We start from the raw sequence: 17,413 nt of genomic DNA, 5'->3' as shown, positions 1-17,413 counted from the left end.
TATTTTATTTTATTTTATTTTATTTTTTTCCTTTTTTGTCTTTTTTCGTGACCAGCAATGGATTGCAACCCTCAGTGTCGCGCCCGTACCGGACCGGGACCGGCAACGGGATCGCAACCCTCGGTGTTGCTCCCGCACCTCGCTCAGCCAGTGAGCGGCCGGTCTGTACATGGGATCTGAACCCTTGGTGGGAGCGCCGCCGCGCTCCCAAGTGGCGCACTGTAGCAGTGCGCCACCGGGCCGGCCCAATTTTTAAAAATTTTTTTATTTTTAGAGTTTATTTTCTGTTATAAAGTGATAGTGGCCATAGATGATAGTTGTATTTGTCTTTTCATGAACTTCTTTGGCTAAAACAAAGAGTTATCAACTCTCTGACGGCCCTCAAAAATTTTTTTTGAACATTTACTGTAACCTCTGGGAGAAAGTGTGAGAAAAGCATGGTGGCTAGCATTAGCCAGGTGCTTGTGGGTCAGAGAAGACCCCCTGTCCCAGTAGCTTGAGAAGCCAGGCAGAGGAGTCTAGGTTGAACATGGTAGAAAATGCGGAGTCCGGAAGATTCCTGGGCAGGGAGCTGGTGTGACGGCTGCCCAGCTTAGGAGGGGAACTGGAAGGGCTCTGGCCTGGACTGGCCCTGAGAGGGTAAGAGCAGGGGTCTGGCCGAGGGCCTGAGCGCTGGGGTCACACAGGGTGACCTGTCCTTAGGTAGATTAAGGAGGTCACAGTCATATTAGTGATGGAGACAGGGCTGTCAGGAGGGCCAGTGGGTTTGGAGCATGCGTTGGAGAATTTATAAATCCTGCCAAAATCCTAATGCAAAGATAGGGCTGGAAGTTGTTTGGGAATCATCAGCTTGGATGGGTTGCTGGCTTCTCAAGCTAACAGAGTGGTTGAGACCCTCACAGGAGAGTGCAGAGGAAGGGAAGAGCCAGGGCTGGGGTCTGTGCCTCTGGGAAGAGAGAAGAAGGGACTGTAAGAGATGAACAGGTCAGAACCAGGGATGGTCCAGAGCCAACCCTTAGCTTAAGAAGAGTCTCACAGAGAACGTGTCCATGATATGAGACTCTGCAGCAAAGATGGAGACAAGGTCACCATCTGGGCAGTGAAGTCATCAGAGACCTTGGGGAGCAGTTTTTAGAGTTCTCTTGGCAGGAAGGTAATGGAATGTGAAGGACTCTGGAGATGAGACCAATGGGAATCAAACAGAGATAGGCCAAGGAAAGGCAGCCCAGCAGCCTGCAGGCCCAGGGGTGGGTCCCTGATCTCTCTCCAACCCCGGTGCCAGGTTCCCACCTTGCGGGAGTGCGTGGGCTTTGGAGCTGTGCAGGAAGTGGCTGTGGGGCTGGTGCAGCCAGCCAGTGCAACCCTGTATGACTACTACAACCCCGGTGAGCATTCCCAGTGCCTGGCGTCCAGGGGAGGTTGGGACAGGTGTTCTCATATGGAACATCAGGAGCTGGAGCAGTGAGTAGCAGGGAGTCCTGGGGCTCCACGGGACTGGGGAGGCAGAGAGGAGAGGCATGCGCCCTAATGCTGCTCTCTTGCTTTTCTCCAGAGCACAAGTGTTCCGTGTTTTATGGGGCACCAAGTAAGAGCAAACTCTTGTCCACCTTGTGCTCTGCTGATGTCTGCCAGTGTGCAGAGGGTGAGACTCCAGGCCTGGGACAGGGGTGGGAAGCTGGTTGGCTGGGACTTCACACCGTCTCACCTGTGTCCCCACCCTCAGGGAAGTGCCCTCGACAGCGTCGTGCCCTGGAGCGGGGGCTGCAGGATGAGGATGGGTACAGGATGAAGTTTGCCTGCTACTATCCCCGAGTGGAGTACGGTCAGTCTTCCTGCCCAGGGCCCTGGCCTGACCCTCTGTCACTGACCAGCTGTTTTAGTCTCTCCGGTGTGCCTGCTCCCCTCACAGGCCCCTGTGGCCTCTTCGTTCTGAGCCTTGGGGTAGCTAACCTTCTCTCCCTTCTCCTGATCCCTCTAGGCTTCCGGGTCAAGGTTCTCCGAGAAGATAGCAGAGCTGCTTTCCGCCTCTTTGAGGCCAAGATCACCCAAGTCCTGCACTTCAGTATGAAGGGAGCTAGAGAGGCGGGGTGGGAGGAGCTCTGGGTTTGGGGTCTGGCTGTCTGGAGTAGTGAAAATCCAGATAGGTCTGAGCACAAAGCCTCTTAGCAGCCTTGGGCTTGCCCATAAACCGGAGCAGCAGCACCTCCGGTCGGGAGTGGCAAAGGTTAAAGTGAGGGTGTTGGCAGCACCTGGCCCTGCGCTCGGCCCACACCTTGTCTTTCCTCTGACACTCTCGTGCACGTTCTCCTGCAGCCAAGGACACCAAGGCCACTGCTGGCCAGACCCGCAACTTCATGGTTCGAGCCTCTTGCCGCCTTCGCTTGGAACCTGGGAAAGAATATTTGATTATGGGTCTGGATGGGGCCACCCAAGACCTCAAGGGAAAGTGAGTCATCCGGTCCCCTCAGTCTCTCACTCTCCTCATGTCCCTTGACCTTCCTTAGAGAACAGATCTCCAGTGCCTAGGCCCTGCCCCCCAGAAGCCCGGTGCCTCGTGCCCTCCACTCCCACCTGCTCATCCTTCTGACCCCTGCTGACTGCCCCTTTGTCCCCTGCAGCCCCCAATACCTTCTGGACTCAAATAGCTGGATTGAAGAGATGCCCTCTGAACGCCTGTGCCGGAGTACCCTCCAGCGGGCAGCCTGCGCCCAGCTCAACGACTTCCTTCAGGAGTACGGCACTCAGGGGTGCCAGGTGTAATGGCTGCCCTCCCCCTCCCCCAGGAGGAGCCTGAGCAGGCAGAGGCAGTGCCTGGTCTGCTGCTGCTCCTGACTCCTGAACACAGCCCTGGGCAGGGTTGGTGCATAATAAAGGCTTTTGGCAGCAAAGTGTCAGTGTGTGTCTTAAAGCCTGGGTGACCCTTGGGTTGTCCAGCTCTGCCTGAACCCTCCCAGATGCCGCATGAAGGGCTTAGTCCATCACGGGACCACCTGAGCAGAACTGTGCCCAACAGTCTGTACTCTGAGGACCAGAGTCTACACCGAGGCCTCCACTCAGTGTTTCTGAAGCACTCCACTGCCCGGATATCACCAGTCACCACAGCCTCAGGCAGGGCTTTGTGCTGAGCTGACCCCTCAGCTCTTTTGCCTTATGAGCTGCCATCCAGCCACACGTCCCCCACTCTGTCCTCATGCAGCTGGCAGTTCTGGAGTCTGTCGTTTTTAGCTGAGTCCTGGTTTGTTAAAAGCCTGCTGATGCTTGATCCTACATGTCAGCAGGATGGCTTTAAGTTAACTTTCCCAGAGCTGTGCAATCCTTAGGTCTGATTTCCAGGTGCTGGTTTTAAACAAGCTGAATGGCTGACTTTGGTCCTCGCCCTGCTTGCCTAGCTTTGCCTCATTTAGTGGCACCATTGGGTCTTCAATGGTAACACAGAAACCCATCCAAAGAAATAGATCAGTTTTGATGGAACCAAGACAATTCAGCAGCCTGCCATTTGGTCCCTCAACAGAAATTCATGGAACTCTTGCCCCATGCCCAGCCTGTGCCCGGGACCAGACATGCAGCTACTCACTTGCTCTGCAGCTCATAGTTGGGGAGACAGAGAAGACAGGCAGTCCCCATCCTCTGAAAGGGGTGATGTCAGGGAGCTGTGTGGTCCTGTGGGGCGCCTAAACCGGTTGGTGGCAGTGCCAGAAGTGGGGTAGGGAAGGCTTCCTGGAGGAAGTGACATCTAAGTTGGGTTCTGAGGGTGGAGAAGGAGTTGGACAAATAGAGCAGGGGTGGATGAAGGCAGTGGGGGCAGAACAGGATATACATACAAAGGCCCAGAGGCTGGGGCAGGACAGCACATTTGGGGGCACTGTATGTAATCATGTTTCGAATTTGGACTTGGAAGTGGGATGGAGGAGATGGGGATGGCGAGGTAAGTGGAGTCAATTTATGAGGGGATGTCCACGAGCATGCCGGCTTTCCAGTTCACTCTCCTTTTGAATTGAGCCCTCTTAGTCCACGCAACTTTGCGAAGTTCTGACCTTTCCCAGATGTCTCAGAGGCTTCCTGGGGTTCTTGCGCACATTGCTCTGTGGCTGCCCATCAGAGCTCTCTCCCAAAAGCTGGTCTGCATGGTGGTGGCATAAACCCATTTACCAGAGCCAGGGATTTAGCTGCAGTTTTGCAAGACAGGGCCTGGGGCTGGGAGGCTGACCATGAAGAAGATGACAGCTATTGTTGGAAATCCCACCCGTGTTTACTCCCTCCCAGTCCTGGGCATGGGTCCAGGCTGAGCCTGAGCCTCTTCCACCAGGACTCTCAGCAGTTAACTGGTCAAGCTACTGGGCGGCACAGCCGGGATCTAGACTCAGCTCTCCAATGTCACAGCCTGTGCCCTGGGTAAAGTTCCAGGGGGAGAGAGACCCCCCTGGGCACTGGGTCTGTCAACAGAGCCAGGGATGGGGGATTGGGGGTGGTGTGGCCCTTAGGTCACCTCTAACCTCTCATACAGCTCCCAGGCAGCCCTGACCTCACTCTGAGTCCTGCCTCTCCCCAGACCCCTCAACTGCTTCCTTGCCCACAGAAGTGGTCCCTGATAGTCACTTGGTCCGGTGGCACCCTCACCCCTTATGGCTACAGCTCCCAGGTAGGGCTGGATCCAGATCCAGCTGTGGCTATTGAGCTCCTTCCTGGGGACTTTGGATTGACGAGGGCATTCGCAGTGGTGCCAGGAATCCACACGCTCCCTGGGCTGGACCTGTAACCTGCAGACTCTGACCATGAAGGCAGTCCTGTTCTGCCTGTACCTGGACGCACTAGAGACCTGACTGCAAAGAGAGAGGAGAGGAACGACAGAGCAAGGAAATTACCTGCCTTCAGGGCTTTTTCTGTTCCTTATCCCTGGCCTTCTAGGGCTAGTGAGGTCCCCTCCCCTGCTTTCCTGTACTTAGGTTCTTTGAGATACCCCTGAATTTGTGTAACAATTCTTATTTTTATCTGAAGCCAACTCAAGTTGGTCTCTTTTTCTTGCAGCAGAAGAGAGGTGCTCCTAGTGGCTAAGGGTGCAGATTCTGCAGTCAGATGGCCAGGCCTCAATCCTGGCTCTGCTGCTTTCTAGCTATGCTCTTGGGCAAGCCACTCAGCCTCTTGCCTCAGTTTCTTCATCCATAAAGTGGGGTTGTGAAGGATTGAGTTAATGCAGGTAAAGCACTTAGAACAGTGTCTGGTGCATGGTAAGTGCTCCAAAATGGGGGACCATAGAATTCTTTGTCTTCAGGGTACTTTTGAGAGTGAAAGACGCCTTATTAATAAGTACACATGGATTAGGGATATATGTTGAGATGATGCAGGCAAACCAGGCCATATGGTCACCATATCTGTAAGTCTAGAGAAAGCCCAAAAAAACTCCCCACAAATCACTTCCACCTCATTTTCTCCTTCAGGCAATCCTGGAGGGTGTATTAGGCAGGTACTGTCATTTTCTCTCTGAGACAAACTTTGTATCAGTAAGTGGTCAAAGGTGGGTTGGCAAAGGGGGAGGTCCAGGCCAGGGGTGGGTGGCAGGTGGGGGGCACATTTGCCCACATGTCTGACGTGGAGCCAGAAAGCTGATCCGGCTGTAGGAGAAAGGTCAGGGTTGCGATTCCCTTTCTTTTTTCTTGATGGATGGTCAGTCTTTGAAATGTGGACTCCCCAAGGCCAATGAGACTGGTGCCATTCCAGGAATGTGCCACTCTGTGGGCGGGACACTCTGTGGGCAGGATGGTCGGTGGGAAGGGAGCTGAGGGTAGGGGTCAAGGGACGCCCCCAAACAGCCAAAGCAGCAGGATGGATGGCTGGGGCTCAAGAGCTATAAGAGGCTGTGCTAGGGCCTTTGCATAGGTCTCTGGCCATGCTGTTCCTTGGGCTGCTGCTGCTGCTGGCCCTGCTGGCGGGCGCCCGCCTGCTGTGGGGATGGTGGTTGCTCAGGAATCTCCACCTTCCGCCTCTCGCCCCAGGTTTTCTGCACCTGCTGCAGCCCAACCTTCCCATCTATCTTCTTGGCCTGACCCAGAAACTCGGCCCTATCTACAGGCTCCGCCTTGGGCTGCAAGGTGAGAGCCATCTCCCTCCCTGGCCCCACCATAGAAGGGCAGGGGAGTCCTCCCCCTGCTGACACCCTGTTGGCTCTCCCCTAGATGTGGTGGTGCTGAACTCCAAGAGGACCATAGAGGAGGCCATGGTCAGAAAGTGGGTGGACTTTGCTGGCAGACCCCATATACTGTCCTGTAAGGGCTGGGGGTATTTCTTGAGGGAAGAGGCAGGGGTTGGGAGAGGCAAAAGGTCAGGCCTTGGCTTCTTTGGTCAGCTCCCACCTTCCACCCCTCAATCCCACCTGCAGATAAGCTGGTGTCTCAGCACTATCCAGACCTGTCAGTAGGAGACTACTCCCTGCTCTGGAAGGCCCACAAGAAACTCACCCGCTCGGCCCTGCTGCTGGGCATGCGCAATCTCATGGAGCCCCTGGTGGAGCGGCTAACCCAGGAGTTCTGCGAGGTGAGGCTGGGATCCCATGCTCGCTGCGGGTCAGCTCACGTCTCCCAGCAGCGCCCCTGTGGCCTGGCCCGCCCAGCTCACGCTCCTTCTCCACAGCGCATGAGAGCCCAGGCTGGTGCCCCTGTGGCCATCCAGAAGGAATTCTCTCTCCTCACCTGCAGCATCATCTGCCACCTCACCTTTGGAGACAAGGTCAAGGTTGCCCTCACATCCCCTTGGGCCCAACCCTCAGCCCCTCCATGACCCTCTCCTGGTCCTGACTGAAAATATTCCCTCCTTTTCCAGCAGGAGGACACCACGGTACGTGTCTTTCACAACTGTGTCCGGGACTTGATGAAAACCTGGGACCACTGGTCCATCCAACTTTTGGACATTGTTCCCTTTCTCAGGGTGAGGAGGTAGAGCCCAGAATCTGCTGGGTCCTGGGAGAAAGGGTGGAGGTGGAGGAACCGGCTTCCTTCGTAGCAGCTACACTGTCTTGCTTCCTGCCCCAGTTCTTCCCCAACCCAGGTCTCTGGCGGCTGAAGCAGATTGTGAAGAACAGGGACCACATTGTAGAGAAGCAGCTGAGGCAGCACAAGGTGGGACCCACAGCCAAGGGTGCTGCTGCCCCAGCACCGCTGCTAGGCAGGTTATCAGTAGCCCCCCAGTTCTGGGCCTGCTGCCACCCCCTCCCCCCATCCCCAAGACAGGCACTCAGCCAGATCCTCTTGCCTTCCACAGGACAGCCTGGTGGCAGGACAGTGGAGGGACATGACGGACTACATGCTCCAAGAGGTGGAGCATCTGAGAGTGGCAGAGGGCCCGGGACAGCTCCTTGAAGGGCATGTGCACATGGCTCTGGTGGACCTTTTCATCGGTGGCACTGACACCACAGCGATCACCCTCTCCTGGGCTGTGGCTTTCTTGCTTCACCACCCTGAGGTGCGCCCTGAGGGGAGGCAAAAGACTCCTCCCTGGCAGCCTGGCCAGGGCCACAGGAACCCAGCTGGCTCTGCTCTAAGCACTGCATCCTGACTCAGGCCATGTTTGCCACGAGGGGGCAGGCTTCTCCCAGCTGGCACAAAAGCTCCGCTGGTGACTTAAGGGAGTGGCTGGAGGCTGGGAAGCTGGTGGTTAGCTGGGGAGGGCTTGGACACTGGATGTCAGGCTTGCCCCCACTTCCTAGATTCAGCGACGACTGCAGGAGGAGATAGACCTCGAACTGGGCCCCAGCGTCTCAGGCTCCCAGGTCTCATACAAGGACCGTGCGCGGCTGCCATTGCTCAACGCCACCATCGCTGAGGTGCTGCGCCTGCGGCCTGCTGTGCCCTTGGCCTTGCCCCACCGTACCATGCAGCTCAGCAGGTGACTCCCGAGGGTTAGGGATGAGTGAGGAAGGCCCGAGCAGGTCCTGGCCAGCCTCTAACTCTGCCCTCCCTCAGCATCTTGGGCTATGACATCCCCAAGGGCATGGTCGTCATCCCCAACCTCCAAGGCGCCCACCTCGATGAGACGGTCTGGGAGCAGCCACATGAGTTCCGGCCTGGTAGGTGGGAGGCCAGGGTGTGCCTTGCAGAGGTGGAGGTGGTGAGCACTGGTCCTGCTGGCTGCTGACACCATCCTGCCCTGTCCATCTGCCTGTAGACCGCTTCCTGGAGCCAGGCAAGAGCCCTAGGGCACTGGCCTTTGGCTGTGGGGCACGCGTGTGCCTGGGCGAGCCACTGGCACGCCTGGAGCTCTTTGTGGTGCTGGCCCGACTGCTGCAGGCTTTCACACTGCTGCCACCCGCGGGTTCCCTGCCGTCTCTGCAGCCCCAGCCCTACTGTGGCATCACCCTCAACATGCAGCCTTTTCAGGTGCGGCTACAGCCCCGGGGGATGGGGGCCCTGCGCCTGGGCCAGTGCCAGTGACAGGGTAGGACCACTGCCAGCCACGTGCCTCAGTTTCTCCTTTATTGCTCCCATACAACCCCTCCCCTCCCCCCTGTAAACATGGTGCTGTGAGATCGCAGGCAGAGAAGTCTTCCTCCGGTGGCTGGTGATGAAGGGGGCCCCGGATCTTCTTGGCGCGACCCCTCAGTGCTCGGCAGTCATACTGGGGTGCGAGAGAGGTGGGCAGCAACTCAGCCTCCCCCAGCCGGGGGCCGATAGCTTCTTGGCCTCAGCTTCATTTCCGTGAAGGGCACCGAGAACTCAAAGCCTTTCCAGTGGTACCAGCTCACTCCCTGGAAAAGGGTGGTCAAGAGAGTCACAGCTGGCCCTGCCATCTGTTCTCATCCCTGACTCTGTAGGAGGTGGTTCCCAGAAATCAGTCAACCTCCCCTCCCTGCTCCCTCTGTGACCCTCAACTGCAAAGGATTGAGGCTCAATCCCAAGCTGGCCCTTTCCGTCCAATAAATCATTTCCTCAAGATAACTCTGTGAGGTTGGTATTATTGTCCCATTTCACAGATGGGGACCTGAGGCACTCAGTGGCACATTCACTTGTCCTGTCACACTGTAGGTTCAAACCCAGGCAGGCTGAGCCCCAACCACCTCCAGCTGGAAGCTTTCTCCCTCACCTGGTGGTCCACTGTGCTCCCGTAGAGCCCATTGAGGTTGGCATAGTGGCAGTTCCTGTACCACCAGGCCCCTCGGTAGGAGACAGCGCAGGAGATGAGCAAGTTGTTGGGATCTCGATCACGAGCGGAAAAGACACTGCCACTGTGGTAGCTCATGGAGTCCCCTGGGCAGGGAGTGGCAAGGAGCGGTGAGGGCCTCCCCTCCCAGCCCACCCACCATCCTGGCCCACAGCACGCCCTTACCTGCGGTGCCGTGGTAGCCCTCGAGGTGGAGGCGGTAGTAGTCGGCAGCTGAGTCTACTCGGAAGGAGTCATACTGAGCGAACACAGCCTCGTCCCCAGCCCGCAAGTCTACGCGCATGGAGTAGTCACCAGCCTGCGTCAGGCTGTACAGGGCCTCATTGCCTGGGGATGGAGACATGCCCACATCAGGATCTAGAGTCCATGGGGTCCCCACCCCCTCCCAAGTTCCTCAATCCCTGTGGGGCACTAACCCAGCCAGAATTCCCCAGAGATGTTCCCAAAACCGTGGGCATAGTCCTCCCAGTCCCTCCAGAAGTCCGTCTGGCCATCCATGCGGCGCTGGAACACCTGGGCAGCAGGTGGGGGCACCATGAGACTCTGGCTCCTGGGCAGCTGTCCCTGCCCTACACAGACCCCTGGGTTTCCCACTGCCACCCACCAGCCAGCCACCCCCATCAGTCTCCATGTCGCAAAACACGTTCAGGGGCCTCTCGCGGTTGCCGTTGAGGAAGATGGTGGTGGTCCTGGAGGTGCTGGCCCCGTTCTGCATCTCCTCCCCACAGTCCCGGGGGAAGGGGATCCGCAGTCCACCTAGGAAGAAGAGAGTGAGGGGCTGGTCCTTTATCCAAACCTTAGATCCCTGCTGCCAACCTAGCCCCCGACCTCAGGCCCCTGCTCCCGGTACCAGTGGTGAAGGAGGTGGACACAGGCGGAGTGAAGCTCTCGCCCCACATGGCCCGCAGCCGGGCACTGTAGGGGGTGGAGGGAAAGAGGCCAAGGAGCTGGTGAGAAGTGACCCCTCCTGGGAGCAGGATCTCCTGTGGGACAGACAAGGGGCAGGTCAGGGGAGAGGGAGGCGCTGGGAGATCCAGAGGCAGCACCTCCTGGAATTAACCCAGGGAGGGGTGTCGGCCAGTGGGGTGGGGGGTCACCTGGGTCTGTCCACCAGGGGTATCGAAGCTGAGCAGGTAACCTGTGGGTGGGACTTCGGGTTCAATCCAAGTGAGCAGGGCCGTGCGGGGGGTCACTTCCTTGGCCTCCAAGTCCTGGGGAGCCTCTAACCCTGGGAGAGGAAGGTGGGAAGAGAAGAGGGGGATGAGCCCATCCTGGTGCCCTCGCACCTCCCCTCCCCTGTCCCCCAACCCCAGGCTGTACCCGTGGTGAAGGTAATGCTGGCTGGGGAGGTGATGTTGGGGCCCCGAAGGCCACGCACGGTCGCAGTGTAGTTGGTGTGGAGCACAAGGCCGTGCAGCGCGTAGTCCACAGCGCTGCCGGGGGCTGCAGCCTGCAGAGGCGGGGCTGGGAGCAGGGGTGGGTGTCAGCTTCTGCCCCTCCATGCCCTGCCAGTGTCCAGCCTGCCCCTGCCCTGCCCACCCCGAACAACTCCCCTCCAGAGGCCTCAGTCATGCTCACCTCTGGGGGCTGTGACCTGGACATCATATGTGTCCACAGGGTTCTGGGGGGGCTTCCAGTGCAGCAGGGCGGATCCCTCGGTCAAGTTCAGGGCACGCAGTTGGGTGGGGCCATCAGGAACTGGGAGAAGGGGAGGGGCTCAGAGGTGTCTCTGGCTGTTCTCCCTGCCCCTTACTTTCCCAAACTTCACTGGGCCTATCGTCCCCAACTGGAGCCTCCAGCATCTTCTCCCGCCCCAATTCACTCAACTTCCACCATGCTCTCAATTTCTCATCCCCCTAGCTCTTTCCCTGGGTCCCAGTCCGCTCACCTGTGGTAAGGAAGCCTGTGAGCGGCTCACTCTCCTCAAAGCTGCGGACGGAGACCACAGTCACCTCGTAGCGAGCGCCCGGGATCAGCCCCTGGAGCTTCTGGGTCTGGGCCCGGCCGTCCACCTGCACGCTCTGTGGCTCCCCTGAAATCATGTCGGTGGTTGGGAGGTTACCCAGCACCCCTGAGAGCAGCTGGAGGGTGGGCAGAGTGCAGGGGCAGGAGGAATGAGAGCAAACAAGGACATGGGCAAAACGGTGTCACCTCCATCTGCCAGCTGGTAGGAAACTTTGAAGCTGTCCACCCTGGATGGTGGGGGCACCCAGTTGACCTTGGCTGAGGTCTCCCTGATTTCGCTGAACTGGAGGTCACGGGGGCTCTCCAGAACTGGGGAGGAGGGCAAGGAGTCGTGGTGAGTGCAGGGCACCTCTCCTTCTCCCTGGGCCCACTGGCTCCAGACATGCTCACCACCCCCTTTCCACCACCCCCCCTTTGGGGCAGCGTGGGGCCTTGCCTGGGCTGAGGGTACGGGCAGTGCCCTGGATGCTGTCGGCCTTGTGGGGCCCACGCAGCCCATACAGCGTCAGGCTGTACAGGGTCCCTGGACGCAGGTCCCGGAGCACAGCCGAGTGCCGTGTCCCAGGCACAGTCAGTTCCCGCTGCAGCAGAGGACGTGGATATGGCTCCAGACTGCTTGGTGACGGGACCCCAAAGCGCAGCAAGAAGGAGTCGAAGGCCCCGAGCGGAGCCTCCCAGTTGAGCCGCAGCGAACTGGTGGTCACGTCAGTCACCAACAGCTGGGACAGGCGGGGCCCTGGCTCCCCTGGGGTCTGACCAGCAGGAGCTGGCCCTGCATGGAGTAGGGAGGAGAGAAGGGTTTGGAGACAGGGCACACCAGCTCAGTGGCCTGGGGCAGGGCCCTTCCACCGCCCCACCATGGACCTTGTTTCCCCATCTGTAAAATGGAGCTAGTGAGGGGCTTGCATCCCTGCAGAAGCATCTACAGCTGCAGCATGTTTGAGCAGAGCCCAGGGCTGCTCAGATACAGTCCCCTTCCTTCCTCCCTGGTACCTTTCTCATGCTCTTTCCCTATATTCCCCAATTTTGGGCACCCCCTTTCACCCATCTCAGTCTCAGATTAGGGGTGGGCAAGGCCTGGTGGTACCTGTGGTGCTCTCAGCTGAGATGGGTCCCAGGCGCTTCCCTTCATGGAGGCCGTAGAGGAAGAACTGGTAGGAGGTGCTGGGCTCCAGGCCTGAGATGAGGACCTTGTTCTGGTCGCCATCCACGAGCAAGGCCTGGGGCTGCCCATCTGTGTCCTGATACTGGACCACGAAGGAGTCAAAGGGGCCCCGGGCCACACTCCACGAGAGGCGCAGGGAGTCTGGGCTTGTGTCAGTCACTGTCAGCATCCCTAACCTGGGCTCTTCAGGGGGCTCGGGGGTGTCTGTGGCTGGCGTGTCCTCTTCTGGGGCTGTGTGGGAGAAGCCCGAGGGAAAAGCTGAGTGGTGGGTGCCTAGGGCCTTCCCCTTTCCACCCTGCTCCCAGTGAGGGGTCCCAGGGCTGGCCCAGGCTGAAGTGGAGACTTTACAGGTCCTGGCCATGGTAGCCAGCTGGAGAGACGGGAGGGACCGAGGCTCCTCTAACATCTTTCATCTCTACAATCTGCCACATCCCTGCTTTGGCACTGACTCCTGCCACCCATGGGGCCTCTGAGCCCCAACACTATGGCCTGTCTCCAGCTCAGGAAGCTGCTATGGACCCACTGCTCCCTGTGGGCTCCTGGGCTTGTCTGAGTCAGGTATTTGTTTTCCCTTCTGCACCCAGTGTCCCATCGGGCCCCACTGCTAGAGGTCCGCAAAGGCTCTGCCCCACCCAAGACGCCTGTGCTGACAGCCTGGGCACTTGCTCAGCTCAGGGCACATGGTGCTCCCTTCTGAAAAGCTGAGGGTGGAAGTGGCCAGTGAATGTGAGGGGCAAATCACACCAGCTGTTTCGGGCCCATGTGCCCCTGGTCAGCTGACCTGAGATGGGCGTCAGAAACCTCTGGAAGAGGAGCCTGCTTCATAAATGCAGCCACTTTTATTGGTTTCTGTGTCCCCACCTGTTTTGATTTCCAGTGATTTTCCATTTGAGAAATGCTCCTGACTCATCTATGGTAGGGAGGTCTGCCCCTGTCTGGGCAAGGCCACCCTGCTGGGGGTAGCAGCTTCCCCCACGAAGTAATGGGGGGAGAGCTGCAGCAATGGGGCAGAGAGTGGGGGTCGAGATGAGGGAGGCACTACCAGGCCTCCGTCCCACCTGTCCTGGCTTCTGCTTTTTTTCTTTGGTGGCTGGCCTGGCTGGTACAGGAATCCAAACCTTTGGCCCTGGTGTTATAATACCATACTCTAACCAACTGAGCTAACCGGCCAGGCTGGCTTCTTCTTTTGACCAAGACCATGATCAGTGTCAAAGGTGACACCACTGCAAACTCTTCCTTCCTCCTGGGCCCTGGCCAGGGCCCTCTCTTCCCACCTGCCTACTCCAGCCAGTCCCTTTGTCTTCAGCCCAGAGGCACAAGGAAACCCCTCAGTCCACCTTGCTAGAACCAAGCAGGACAGCCTCACCTGTCACTCCCAGGATGGAGACAGGGCCCAGGCGCTTCCCTCCCAGGAGCCCATAGAGCAGAAACTTGTATTTCCTTCCAGGCTCCAGGCCCACTATGGTGACCTCATGCTGGTCTGCGGTCACAGGCACTGCCTGGGGCTGCCCGTCCCTGTCCCTGTACTGGACCACAAAGGAGTCAAAGGGGCCCTGGGCCACCATCCATGACAGGTGCACGGAGTCTGAGGTCTCGCCAGTCACTGTCAGTTTCCCGAGGCGGGGTGGGGGCTGCGGCTCCTTCTCCAGGGGAGCTATACAGAGAGAGGGGAGAAACTTAGTCAAGAGGTGCCTTTACCTCAGCCCTGGCAATTTTGGGGAGGTGTGAGGGTCTGGAGAAGGGTCCCTGAAGTGTGGCTGCAGGGACAGCCACCTGAGGAGACAGACAAGCCTGCTCTGATCCTGTCACACAGGAATGAGGGAAAGCAGCCCTGTCTCCTCTGGAGGCCACTGCCCAAACTCCTTCCTGCCCCCTGCTGTGAACAAGGGTGCAGTAAATACGTAAAAGATTATCTCCCAAGAGAGGGGTGGCTGGTTATTCAGAGAAGGCCTTAGTTTCCTCTGAACCCCAGCCCCAGAGCTGAGAGGGACTTGCAGGGGGTGTCTGGGTAGTCAGGAGACACTGCTGGTGAGAGCCAGGTTGGGCACCCAGCCCCCTCATGGGCTCCCATGACCTCCCTTCATGGCCCTCAGCCTGGGCCATCCCTGCCACCTGTGTCTTTGGCCCTGCACTAACACCACGAGACCAGGGCAGCCATGTGGGGCGGAGGGAGGAGCTGGGGGCAGAGCTGGGAGAATTAAGAGCAGAGCAGAGAAGACACTTGCCCAGGTGGGGTGGGTGTTGAAGGATGCAGGCCGGAGGGAAAGCCCGTACCCACTCTCCACAGTGAGGGTTTGGGGCCCCAACTGGCCGGCTGCTCCGTCCTCTGGACACGGTGACTCATGGTCCTGGGTGTGGGGTAAGGGTCAGTGACCCACCCCACCCCTTCCTCAGGGGACTGAGTCATGGGCACAGTGACACCGGATTTTTCCACAGTCTTCTTGCAGCCAAGCCCTCTCTTATTTTCCACCTCTTGCCTCCGAGTTGGGACAGAGGGAGCAGGATGGGAACAATGACTGAGTGCCCGTGAGCATTACTCAGAACCATTATGCAAGTGAGGAAACCAAGGTTCAGGGGCAAGGGGACTTGTCCATGGTCACATAGCTGGCAAGGACTGGACAGGAATGGGGACACAGGTCTGCCTGTCGCAAAGTCTGGGCCCTTTATACTTCACTGGCCATCAGTGAACAAAGGAAACAATATGTATAAAATGCTCACAGCTGTGCCTGGCACACAGCAGCAACTTGCTTTTGCTGTTATGATTGTCATGCCAAGGCTGAAGCCAGAATAAATTTTGTGGAAAGGCCATGGGGCCGGCTCCCGGGGCTAGATAAGGGGCAGCTCTGGAAAAGGTGGGAGGCAGGGCTGGGCTCACCCGTGGTGCCATCAGCAGAGACTGGGCCCAGCCGCTTCCTGCCCGCCAGACCATAGAGCAGGAACTTGTATTTCCTATTGGGCGCCAGGCTGGGGATGGTGACTTCCCGCTGGTCTGCAGCCACCGGCACCACCTGGGGCTGCCCGTCCCTGTCCTTGTACTGGATCACGAAGGAGTCAAATTCGCCCTCAAGGACTGTCCACAAGAGGTCCACGGAGTCAGGGGTCACATCAGTCACTGTCAGCTCCCCCAGGTGGGGAGAGGGTTTTGTGTCTGGGACTGCAAAACAGAATGAGGTGCATTAAGAGTGACAGAAAGCTCATGGCAGCAGAGACCCTTGAGCTTCCTCAGGGCGCCCTGGCTCTGTGAGCTGGCCTGGGGAGCTGGGAGGGGGTGACTGGACCAGGAGTAGGGATAAAAGAGAAGCCAGGCAAGAAAGCAAGTGTCCTTTGGGATGGAGGCAGAGTAGGGAAAAAGATGGGAGTGAGGGGAAAAGGAGAGGTCAGGGCATGCATGTCACTGGATCCAATAAATAAACAAATGGGTCCTGAGGCCCCGAGGCCTGGAATGTGCACATAAACATAAAATTCCAACTGTCACCACAAGGGGGCGAAGGATGGCCAGGGGTTTCCCAGGCGGAAAGAGGCCTCCAGCCCCACTCACCAGTCTTTGCATCCACAGAGACTGGGCCATGGCGCTTCCCATCCCGGAGTCCAAAGAGTAGGAACTTATACTTGCGGGCAGGGCCCAGACCCGAGACTGTGACCTCACGGAGGTCTGTGCTCACGGGCACTGCCTGAAGCTGCCCCTGCCCATCTCTGTACTGGACCAGGAAGGAGTCGAAGGTGCCCTGAGCCACTGTCCACGAGAGACGCACTGTGTCTGAGGTCACTGCTGCCACAGCCAGCTCGCCCAAGCGGGGCTCCACAGGGGGCTCTGTGGGCAGGAAGCCTGGAACAGAGCAGAGGAGTGAGGGGTCAGCAAGTGCATTCCCCAGGCTGTGAAACAAACATTGTATAGCAACCTCTTACGAAGCACTTCCTATGTGCCAGGCATGGCTGTAAGCAGTTCACAAACTGTGGCGCATTTAACCCTGCAAAGCATAGGAAGTGGGTGTTATTATTATTATCACCCCTATTGAGCAAGGATCTGAGGCATAGAGAGGATTAGAAATACTTGCAAAATTGCACAGTTAGTACATTTGCAGGCAGAGTCAGAACAAGGCAGCCTGATTCTAGAGCATGCTCCAAGCCACTGCTGTGCCCGGGAAGAAAGCCAGCAGCAAATGCACAACTGGGAAACCTGGAGGTTCTGAATCAACACGTGAGCAGGGAAGCTAGGCTTTATGGGGCACAGACTACATGCCCTTCTGAAGCCAAACGAAGTCTCCACTGATCCTCACTCAATTCAAGGATGAGGCAACACTGTTAGCAACATTTGAGAAAAAGAGGCGGGAATCTACAGGCCCATTGCTAAGAGTAGCTGAGATCCAAAGGGAAAAACAAGAGAGCAATAGAGAGAAACTCACTGGTCATGCCAATGGTGGACACAGGGCCCACGCGCCGCCCCTCGTGGAGGCCGTACAGGTGCATCTTGTACTTGCGCCCAGGCTCCAGGCCCCCCACGGTGACCTCACTCTCCTCGCCCCCAACATGCACCACCTGGGGCCGCCCGTCCCTGTCCTTGTACTGGACAGTGAAAGAGTCAAAGCGGCCCTGGGGGACAGTCCAGGAGAGGCTCAGTGAGTCTGGGGACGATTCTGTCACTGCCAGCTCCCCCAGGAGTGGCTCCTCAGGGGGTTCCGGGGCCTCCGTGCTGGGTTCTGTGGGGCTGGGGGTCTCATCCACCTCTGTTGGGGTGGGGGCCTCTTCTTCTGCAGCTGAGGAAGAGAGACAGAGAGGGTGAGGCAAGGTGCCTGGGGATGTCCTGGGGTCTTGGAGAGAAGGATGGACCAGCCTTGACCATGACTAGAGACCCTGAAGTTAGTTCACACAAGCCCATTTGGGGCTCGGTGGTCCTGCTGGGCTGACAGCTACCAAACATGCCCAAGCTCCAGGGTCAGCTATGGGCTCCCAGGGTAGCCACCACTACAGCACAGCTCTCCATGACCCCTGACTGCCCAGGAGGAGCCACGGTCAAGCACAGAGGACGGACAAAGGGAGCCACAGCCTCAGCCACAAGCAGGTCTGTGGTACTGACTAAGATCTCTGAACCATCCCCTGCTCAGTCGTCCCCAAAGAGCATGAGGGTGACCCTCCCAC

The 17,413-nt window shown here is 58.1% G+C and overlaps 3 protein-coding genes across 6 annotated transcripts in view; 2 read left to right on the top strand and 1 right to left on the bottom strand.

Moving 5' to 3' along the window:
• C4A (complement component 4A (Rodgers blood group)) overlaps positions 1-2,888 on the top strand; it is a 14,673-nt gene extending 11,785 nt beyond the window's left edge. For all 3 annotated transcript variants that reach the window (XM_008575013.1, XM_008575015.1, XM_008575014.1), the window contains exons 36-41: positions 1,283-1,385; positions 1,553-1,642; positions 1,724-1,822; positions 1,979-2,062; positions 2,314-2,446; positions 2,619-2,888. In XM_008575013.1, the coding sequence (XP_008573235.1) occupies positions 1,283-1,385; positions 1,553-1,642; positions 1,724-1,822; positions 1,979-2,062; positions 2,314-2,446; positions 2,619-2,760 (651 nt within the window). In that variant the 3' untranslated portion in view covers positions 2,761-2,888. The remainder of the gene's footprint in view (positions 1-1,282; positions 1,386-1,552; positions 1,643-1,723; positions 1,823-1,978; positions 2,063-2,313; positions 2,447-2,618) is intronic.
• A 2,996-nt stretch (positions 2,889-5,884) lies between these two features.
• Positions 5,885-8,510, top strand: LOC103592340 (steroid 21-hydroxylase). 2 transcript variants are annotated; one of them, XM_008575010.1, is made up of 10 exons: positions 5,885-6,086; positions 6,171-6,260; positions 6,374-6,528; positions 6,625-6,726; positions 6,817-6,918; positions 7,023-7,109; positions 7,252-7,452; positions 7,697-7,875; positions 7,953-8,056; positions 8,155-8,510. In XM_008575010.1, the coding sequence occupies exons 1-10, from the start codon at positions 5,885-5,887 to the stop codon at positions 8,418-8,420; spliced, it is 1,488 nt and encodes a 495-aa protein (XP_008573232.1). In that variant the 3' UTR covers positions 8,421-8,510. The 2 variants fall into 2 exon arrangements, with proteins under 2 accessions (XP_008573232.1, XP_008573233.1); XM_008575011.1 differs by lacking the exon at positions 6,171-6,260.
• Positions 8,442-17,413, bottom strand: part of LOC103592341 (tenascin-X-like) — a 10,017-nt gene continuing 1,045 nt past the window's right edge. The window contains exons 2-18 of the mRNA XM_008575012.1: positions 16,681-17,001; positions 15,816-16,103; positions 15,153-15,431; positions 13,644-13,931; positions 12,200-12,508; positions 11,549-11,884; positions 11,299-11,421; positions 11,036-11,179; positions 10,726-10,845; positions 10,468-10,611; positions 10,245-10,375; positions 9,998-10,130; positions 9,752-9,903; positions 9,564-9,660; positions 9,313-9,474; positions 9,070-9,233; positions 8,442-8,734 (exon numbers count right to left, since the gene is read on the bottom strand). Of these exons, the coding sequence (XP_008573234.1) occupies positions 8,633-8,734; positions 9,070-9,233; positions 9,313-9,474; positions 9,564-9,660; positions 9,752-9,903; positions 9,998-10,130; positions 10,245-10,375; positions 10,468-10,611; positions 10,726-10,845; positions 11,036-11,179; positions 11,299-11,421; positions 11,549-11,884; positions 12,200-12,508; positions 13,644-13,931; positions 15,153-15,431; positions 15,816-16,103; positions 16,681-17,001 (3,293 nt within the window). The 3' untranslated portion in view covers positions 8,442-8,632. The remainder of the gene's footprint in view (positions 8,735-9,069; positions 9,234-9,312; positions 9,475-9,563; positions 9,661-9,751; positions 9,904-9,997; positions 10,131-10,244; positions 10,376-10,467; positions 10,612-10,725; positions 10,846-11,035; positions 11,180-11,298; positions 11,422-11,548; positions 11,885-12,199; positions 12,509-13,643; positions 13,932-15,152; positions 15,432-15,815; positions 16,104-16,680; positions 17,002-17,413) is intronic.

This window comes from Galeopterus variegatus, unplaced genomic scaffold (assembly GCF_000696425.1).
Source record: "Galeopterus variegatus unplaced genomic scaffold, G_variegatus-3.0.2 Scaffold1130, whole genome shotgun sequence".
Taxonomy (NCBI): Eukaryota; Metazoa; Chordata; class Mammalia; order Dermoptera; family Cynocephalidae; genus Galeopterus; species Galeopterus variegatus.
This window is presented reverse-complemented; position numbering and strand designations above follow the sequence as displayed.

Bases quoted from the DNA above. Each gene is read 5' to 3' on its own strand.
- LOC103592340 (XM_008575010.1), top strand. From the start codon at position 5,885: ATGCTGTTCCTTGGGCTGCTGCTGCTGCTGGCCCTGCTGGCGGGCGCC. The intron at 6,087-6,170 runs GTGAGAGCCATC...GCTCTCCCCTAG, and splicing joins GCTCCGCCTTGGGCTGCAAG to ATGTGGTGGTGCTGAACTCC. The intron at 6,529-6,624 runs GTGAGGCTGGGA...CCTTCTCCACAG, and splicing joins TAACCCAGGAGTTCTGCGAG to CGCATGAGAGCCCAGGCTGG.